Here is a 9373-nt window from a genome sequence, read left to right on the forward strand (position 1 = left end):
AGGATCAGTGGATGGAGGTCATCAGATGTTGAAACCACTTTCAAGGGGAGAGAATGAAAACATAACTTCTGCTTATTTTGGATCCACTGCTCTGATCCAGTTTTGGCTTTAATTATATGTTCCTCTGATAGGGTTCAATCCCAACAACTTCCTAGCATCACGTACAAATGTTTAAGTACTTCTCATTAGAGGTGCACAAAAAATAGTACTCGAAACCAATTTTCTTAATACCCGTGTATCCTGTACCCGAAACCGAAACCGACCATACTTGTAGGGTATAGATAGAGTATGCATTTTGATCTCAATACCTGGAACCGAAACCGGAACCGATCATGCTCAATTAATACCTGAAACCGGACAATAAACGGAACCGAAATCGATTATACCCTGTTATACCCGATACATGAGTCTAATATCTATCTTTTGTATTTATGTTAGTGCAATATTTTTTTACATTATACAATGCATATTTAAAAATAATAAACAAAAAAACTAGAAAATAGGGTAATAAAACACAGTATAGTATTAAAAAAACTTGAAAATAGGGTATTAGAAAAACTCTAAAATGGGGTATAGAAAAACTCGAAAATAGGGTATTTTAATACCTGGTTTCTTAAGAACCGTACCCTATCCGAAATCAGACACATTAGGTATGGTTTTTTGGTCAAACCCTATCCAGAACTAAGTCCAACCCTTAAAATGAGAATCTGAAATCGGTTCCATAATCGGAACCGATTACGAAAAATACCCGATTTGTGCATCTTTACCTCTCATAATTCCGAAACATTTATCCACATCACACGTTAATATTTTTGGGTGGGGTTGGGTCTAATTGGCGAATTCACTAGGTTCGAGCCCAATCGAATGCGAATTTGATGCAATTTAAGTTGTTAAAAATAGAATAAACTGCAATTTGCGTCCCTGAAGAAAGGGCCCAGTGTCAAGTCACGTCTCCATTTTGAAAATTTTGCTTGATAAGTCCCGGTTGTTTGAAACTCGCTACAATCTGAGTCCCTCCTTTAATATTCTGCTAGTTTGATAGTTAGGTCAAAGGGCATTTTGATAATCTCACTATACTAAAATTAAAAAAAAAATAAAGAATAAACCTACTTAAAGCAGGTTCATCATCATTCATCAAGAACATCTAAACCCAAAAAATCAAGAACATCTTCAAACATCATTATCACAATTCATCTTCAAATTTGCAAATTTCAAGAACCTAAACCCTAAATATCTACATTCAAGATGTTCATGAACAAGAACAAGAACAAATAAAAAAAAAAACAATACCTAAACCTAATTTCTATATCATCTACATAACCCAACATACAAATTCTATATCATCCTGAAATCAAGATCTTCAAAACCTACCATCACAGCCGTCATATACCACCACAACCCTAACACTGTCGTTACCATCCTAACGCCTCTGCCGCCCTAACTCCGGAACCCATCAAGCAAAAGTTTCAAACTCTTCAAAAACCTGAACTAGTGAAGGGTAAGGGTGTTTAGAATTCGTTTCGAATTCGAAAAATTCGAAATTCGATTACCAGGAATTTGTTTCGATTATAAGAATTCGAATTCGATTCAATTTGAGTCAAATAAATCGAATACGAATTTATAATTTCAAATTCGATTCGATTCGAAATTCGAATAAAATTATACATTTTATTTATTATTTTTTATATAATACATATATAACTTTTATTGGGCTATAGTATAAATTATTTTCAAAATTTATTCCAAGTATTAAAATTACCCATTACCAAACTCACTACATGGCGCATAACTAAAACCTAAGTAGCAAATCTATCAGTAGATTCTAACCCTAAAAATATTAACTTGTAGTGGTTATTCCTGAATTCTCGTTTTGAATGTTAGACTTATGGTACTTTATTTGGAATGTTTTATAGCTGCTTTAAAACTTATGTTTCATTTCAAGGCTATAGGGTGTGGTCATGATCACCATGATCCTCCACATCAGCGCAATGTCATCTACTTCTAATCCATCATCCAAAACCACTACCCTAAGGGTGTGCTCATGACTCAAACCACTATTATCTTATTTTAAATTATTTTTGTGAAAAGGAAAGGAAATATTGAATAAGGGAAGGGGGCTCATGGTTGTCATGGTTTAATCTATGAGAATCATGGTGGATGAGATAAGGGGTTGGTGTAGCAAACCATTAATGGTCATACGTGACGATTGATGACCCAACCATACCCCTCACACCCTATAGCCTAGTAGTTATTTACATGTTTTAAAAGAAACTGAATCAAACCGAATTTATTCGAATTCGATACGAATTTGAGTTTTTAATCGAATAAGAATCGGGTTTTTTATTCGAATACGAATTCGAATCCAATTGGGTAGGTTTTAATCGAATACGAATTGAATTCGAACAAATTATTGTTGGAATAGATCTGAAGATGGAATTGACAAATTTTCAAAGTGAGGAAGTAACTTGACATCGGACCCTTTTTTTAGGGACACAAATTGCAATTTACTCAAAAAATAAATAAATTATTTTCAAGGGCAAAATTGGAAACTAAAAATAGATTACACAAACCATAAACTTCCCTTCATCCAAGGACTCCATTGTACGAGTTTACAGCTCTCTGTCTCTCTCTGTTTTTCTAGGGTTTGTTCTTCATTCACTCTCTGTTCAATCAAATCAACCAACAAGATGGAAGAGATCACGGAGGCAGTTCAGAACATTAACATCACCGGTGACAATCACAAGAAGAATCGAATTCAGGTCTCCAACACCAAAAAGCCCCTCTTCTTTTACGTTAATCTCGCCAAGGTAAATCTGGGGTTTTTGTTATGCTGTTTTATGATTTTGGACGTTAATTGTATGTTGTTTGAGATGGGTTTTGTTTGATTTGTAGAGGTATATGCAACAGCATGATGAAGTGGAGCTTTCTGCCCTTGGGATGGGTATTTTTTCTCATTACTCTGTTTTTGTTGTTAGATTTTATGTACTTTTGTTGGATAATTTGATTTTGCTGTTTATATGATGGTTTTTGTATTGGGGTTTGGTTAAATTTGCTTCTTTGTGTTAGGGATGTATATATGGTATTGTGGTTGGTCAATGTGAATTGTGAATTTGTAATGTTATTGTATGTTTTGTTTGTTGTTTAACACATGATGAATGGTGTTGTTTTGTGGTGTACGTTTTTGGGTAAAGAAGACGCGTGTAACCTTATTGTTGTTTGGCGAAAGGTCGTATATTCTGCATTAGAAGCTTTTTTAATCAGTTGTTTAGATCTATGTTGTCAAAAGCCCAAGGCGCGTAGGCCGACTTGGAGCCCGGAGCCTAGGCGTTAAAAAAGCAAAGCTAGGCTAATAGATACCATTTTAGGGGTTTTAGACATGTTTTAGGCTTGTTTAAGGCTAGTTTAGGCTAGGTTGATTCCATGCTTATTTAGGTTGATTTGTGGGGGTGGGGGGGGGGGGGTGTTCTATTTTTGGCCGGATTTTAGCCAAAAAATGTCCTAAAGCAGTGCCTGAAAGCTCACCTTCCAGGGCGCAACATATTTGGTGCGCTGGGCTATGCCTGAGTGCCTAGGCGTGCACCTAGGGGGCGTTTGACAACATTGGTTTGGAATAAGTTCTGCAATATTGACATGCATTATTCTAACTCTTGTAATTTGTAAACTTCTGCATTTCGTACCTGGTAAAGTGTTCTCCTTCGCTTGTTTAAGAGATGTTGAATTAGAGGAGCTTAGGGATTTTTGCGATCCTGATTTACCAATCTAAACTATATACCTTTGTGCTTCATGTCTTTGTAAGAAAGTTACTAGATTTGAAGTTAAATGAACAAACAGAAACTTTATGCTACAAACACACAATTCATGGATGTAACTTGATTTAATAACCCTCTCGTTTTAGTACATCGTTTACAATATATGATATTGAATGATTGTTTGTGCTTGAGAGTTAAAAACTTGTTTTAATGTTAGTAAATTCAGTTTTTTTTTTTTTTTTTTTTTTTTTTTTCATTTGCGGGTGCTTGAGTTTCCCTTACACATATCTCTCATGGAATGTTGATGTATGTTTATCGTTTAAGTAGATGCAATAGAAAGAAGAGCCTAAGAATAGTAGCTATGCTTTACTATGGATATTCATTGAAACTTTACTCGCCTAAACAATGGGAATGAGAAATTCAAATACTACCCACTATGCAGTCAATAGCGGTTAGCGGACCTCAGGGTGTGTAGCGGTCCAAATAGCGGTTCCGCTATCAGCGGCGCTAAATACCGCTATTTGGCAACCTATATAGCGGTTAAAGCATGGATTATAGCGGTAAAGGCCCAAATGCAAAATAAAACCTAAATAGAAGCTAAATCTTTCAATCGCTGGAAGCTAGTGCCTCGTCTGTTACTCACAGTTCATCTTGGTTTCGAATTTTGTTCTCTTCAACAGTCAACACAGTAACGCAGGTAGGTGTTTGATTGTGTTAGTGTCTTGCATTATGTTAGATTTGCAACAGGTTTTTAATATTTTTCAAAGATATATTTATATTTATATATATATATATAGGGTTGGGTTCTTTGTAGAACCTATTTTTATTCAGAACTAACAGAACTAATCTGTACCAATCATTATTTTTAATATTAAAAAGTTTTAAATAAATTAAAAAGGTATAATCATAATCAACTAAATTGTCTCTCTCCTATTATTAATTAATAAATTCTTTCTTCATCCCCTTTTCTCAATTTATTTAATTATATCATCTTTCATTCCGTCAACTTTTACAGATCTACACATATCTTGAAGACACTGATCTCCATTAAGGATCAAACTTAATATGTATTGTCACTTTTTTTACATATGTGTAAATATTCGAACCTTTATATTGATCGTTTATTTATTTATATGTAAATTTTGATAATGACCATCCATTTTTGTTTATTTACTTATATATCTATTTACAATATTACATATATAAAAATGTTCTATCTATGTTTTACTATAATATTTACATAGGTGTAACTATTCAAATTAATTATCAATTTCTTCAAACTGAATGTACATTTGCATATATGTACACATTCAACATACGTGTAAATATAGTATTTACATATATGTAAATATTCAATCTGTTCATAATTTTCTTCAAACTCAACTTTCAAAATGATCATCAAATGTTCAACATTAATTTTTCTATGTTGATTGTCTATTTATATCTATGTATAGATCTCGATGCTTAACATTAGCTTGAAATTCAAATTGATCATGTATTTTAACATATGTGCATATATCTCGATACATATATGCATATTTTCACATCGTAAATAGTTTTGCTACAATTAAGAAAAGCAAATAAAGGAAGTCATGAAGAAACCATAAACCGAAAAACGGAAAGAACAATACAAATAAAAAATATAATATAACAACAAACAAAGTATTGATCTCTTTTACCCATTTACATTTTTCTTGCAATGAAACCATTTTAATATGCTGAAACTTAAAATCTACTCACACAAGCTACGAGCATGGAAATCTTTAATTCATCAAATCTTCAACATTAATTTCACAAATAATAACTTGCATAAACTGGATTTCTAGGTAGATTTTGAATTGGTATGAAGAGATTCGGATTAATCTCAAAAACGTGATTTAAGATAAAGAAAATGAGTGATTATAGGAGAAGTTGATTAAGAATTAAGGTTAAAATCCCCATAATACCCTCACTTTTGTTATTTAATCTACCTACTTTTAGATTTAATTACAAAAATGACACTATCCTTTTGAGCCATTGATTAAATGATCCAATGGTTAACATGAGTTCTGTAAGTTCTGAAAAAATTAAAGGTTCTGAAATGATCCTGGCCCTATATATATATATATATATATAAATACATAAATTATGCATAGTATAAAAATCACCGCTATATCACCGCTATACCACCGCTATAACCTATATATCATATAGCGGACCTTGACCGCTATTCGATTTTGGACCGCTATAACTGCCTAGTACCCACCAATGACCAATCTCCTATCTTGTATATTTTCTTTGGACTACAAGTATCTTTGTTGCAGCTTTAGTGACTGCATCTCTAACCAAATATTAAAGTTGATAGTAAGTATATTAGCCAATTAAGTCACCAAATGATATAGAGCCTGCAGTAATATGTTATAGAGCCTTGAGATCTTCATATCAATGTTCTGTTGGATGTTATTTGTAGCCTAATCAACTTTTCTGAGATAAAAAACTTGTTATAGTCTATCAATCGCAAGTTCTGTTACTTTTTGGATTACCTGCGTCCCTCTCCATGAGGTTGAGGGTTCAAGTCTATACTGGACAAAGGTGTCGATTTAGGAGTAGGACTAGAGGGTGTGTGTGTTAGCTGGTCAAATTAAAATTGGGTTGGGCTTACATGTGGAAATATTAATTGACCACTGAGATTCATAAAATATTTCAGAATTTGTTAATTGACTAAACATTGACACTATAGTTTAATGGCTCACAAGTAATGCATTTCATAGATATGTGAATGTTAATTACCTAGGTTCTATTAACAAGTTACTGTGATTGTTCCTGCAGCCATTGCAACAGTTGTCACAATAGCAGAAATTCTCAAGAATAATGGATTTGCTGTGGAGAAGAGTAAGAGTTTTTTTTTTTTTTTTTCATTTGCGAGTTTCTCTGTTCATGTATTATCTGTGTTAACGATGGTTGAAACCATGTAGAGATTATGACATCCACTGTTGACATGAAAGATGAATCTAGAGGACGCCCCATCCAAAAAGCCAAGGTAAAAATAAAAATCCAATTGTGGTATCTGTTTTATAAATTGCTCATGATTTGATTGTTATTTCTTATAGAGTTAACTGCCATTTTCGTCTGTGGTTTGTTCACTTTTGCCATTTGAGGACAATTTTCAAAAATGCACCAGTTTCCTCCCTGACATGCTTGAAACATGCCACTTCAGTCCAAAAGTTAAAACCAAGTTAAGTCAGACAGGTTAAATGAAGGGTATTATTGTCATTCATATATCTTTCATTTCCACCTTATTTTATGAATTGATAATAATACCCTTCATTTAACCTGTCTGACTTAACTGGGTTTTATTTTTTGGACTGAAGTGGCACGTTTCGAGTATGTCAGGGAGGAAACTGGTGCATTTTTTGAAAATTGGCCTGAAATAGCAAAAGTGAACAAACCACAGGGACAAAAAATGGCAGTTAACTCTTTCTTATATAAACTCATATTTTGCTGCAATAACTTTAAAACACTATATTTTAACCTCATAATGATCAAGAACTTCCGTTTATTACTACGATTCAAACTTTCTTGATGGTATATACCAAGCCAATGTGACTACTTAAGTTGAAAGGAATAATCTTTATCTTCTTAAAAGAAAGTGTTTCATTTGTGATCCGCACATTTAAACTATGACGATGATGCTGATGCGGTTATTGTTGGTTAGATCGAGATATTGCTGGGGAAAACAGATAAATTTGACGAACTGATGGCTGCTGCTGCTGAAGAAAGGGGAGAGCTTGCAGACGGTGAAGAGCATAGTTAAGGAGTCTGAAACCGTTACCGTTTGGTGTGGAATTTGATAGAAAAAGTAGACGATGGCATAATCGGTAATTCGGTTTGCTATTTCAATTTTGTGTTGTTTTCCGAAACCTGCAACTTGGTCTGTTGTTTGTTGGATGAGTCTTTTAGACGACGGCATAATCGGTTTTAAATTTATCGGAGTTTTATCATCTTATGGACGTGTCCTACGCCTGCCTTTAAATATTAACCATTTGTTTAAACCCGCAAGTCGGTGTAATCAGTTGTGAAGTTCTACCTACACCCATTTGGTAGATGCAATTTGTGGAAATGGAAATGCTAGTGATTGTTTACCCAACCCATTGCCAATAACTCATCATTAACTTGTTGCTTAATGGCAATACTTCATAGATAAATCAGAGTTGCCATTGGTATTAGGTAAAGGTACTGAGGAGTGTTTTCGAATCAAGGTAGAACTACCTCAAGGCGTCTTGTGTTTCCAAACTATTTTGAGTGGCGTATATATTCTCGCCATGGAGTAATGAGCCTTTTCAAATACACTGCACGTGTTCAAGAGCGCAATCACACTCATCAAGCGAACAAAGAAGCATCAAACCATATAATCAAGGGTCAACTTAAACTCTTAAAGATAGTATTTGCATATACCAAGAAAAACAAATCATTAACGATATCAAGACAAGGTTTAAACTTGAAATTTTTTATTCTCAAGTTCGGCTAGGAAACAGTTGCACCAAAACTCTTGATGAGTCCGATAAGGCATCACTTGTCGAACTACTAACATATTGCTGGTCTAAAGGTCAATCCTAGTTGAGTTCTTTGTCACCATTGGTGATGTGGTAAGCTTAATCCAGATCATTTTATATATGTCTTGTGTTATAATATACACACAGTGAAATTTTAATTTAAAGTTCAGTAGAGCCCTTGTGGTCACTAATTGTTATAAATGGCAGTCAATTCTTGGGCGATTGTTTTTAAGCAAATTACACGAGATGGTCCTGACTCCATGTGGTTTGGGTCAAAATTTGAATTTCTATAAAGTAGGACCTTGGAACTAAATTAGCAAAGAAAAACAACCTTTAGGGACTAAATCCACATAATTTATTCATGAAATCAACTAGATTGTGCTTAACCACCACTCACAGGTATTTAAGTTCCACCTTTGGTGGGTTCAGGTGAGATTTTCCCTTCGGGTCTCAAGTTCGAGTCTGGGTGATAGGGGTTTCTCATTGAGGGGTTTATGGTGGGTCCGGGTGAGTTTTCCTCTCTAGGTCTCAAGTTCGAGTCTGGGTGATAGGGGTTTCTCATTGAGGGGTTTAAATTGGAGATCTATTGTGCGAGGGGCTCTCTAGCACGGACCCGGTTAAGACAACGTATGCTAGACCTCCCGACATTCGCGAATAATTCACACCTTTCAAAAAAAAAAAAAAAAAACTAGATTGTGCTTGTTTCATTTGGAGTGCATAAGTGTACCTTCTTTCTGACTTATAACAAAGCTCAAGTAATGTATAGGTGAAAATCTAAGGGTAGATCTCATATCAATAGGGTCGCCTCCATTGACTTGATTATCATGCAATAGGCTTATGGCTAAATGGTACACATACATAACCCTATCTCACCAATGTGCAATTTGGCTACTTCAAAGTTCATTTGCCAAATCTTTTCATTTCACATTTCAATAAAGGTTATTTACATCTTACCCTCCTCAGACCCTACCATAGGTTTGCTATTGGTGAGATTTACTGAGTATGATGATGATGACGAATCTCATTTTAATGTGAGATTACCATGGTACCAACAAATAATCAATCCAAGATAAATACACAAAAGCACCCAAG

At 34.3% G+C, this 9373-nt stretch overlaps 1 protein-coding gene across 1 annotated transcript; it reads left to right on the forward strand.

Annotated features, from left to right (window-relative positions):
• Nucleotides 1–2549: 2549 nt before the first annotated feature.
• On the forward strand, nt 2550–7740 carry LOC110865616 (uncharacterized protein At2g34160). The gene is made up of 5 exons (XM_022114934.2): nt 2550–2807; nt 2893–2941; nt 6558–6620; nt 6704–6768; nt 7444–7740. The coding sequence occupies exons 1-5, from the start codon at nt 2688–2690 to the stop codon at nt 7540–7542; spliced, it is 396 nt and encodes a 131-aa protein (XP_021970626.1). The 5' UTR covers nt 2550–2687; the 3' UTR covers nt 7543–7740.
• The last annotated feature ends 1633 nt before the right edge of the window (nt 7741–9373 follow it).

This window comes from Helianthus annuus, chromosome 6, assembly GCF_002127325.2.
Source record: "Helianthus annuus cultivar XRQ/B chromosome 6, HanXRQr2.0-SUNRISE, whole genome shotgun sequence".
In the NCBI taxonomy this organism is placed as follows: domain Eukaryota; kingdom Viridiplantae; phylum Streptophyta; class Magnoliopsida; order Asterales; family Asteraceae; genus Helianthus; species Helianthus annuus.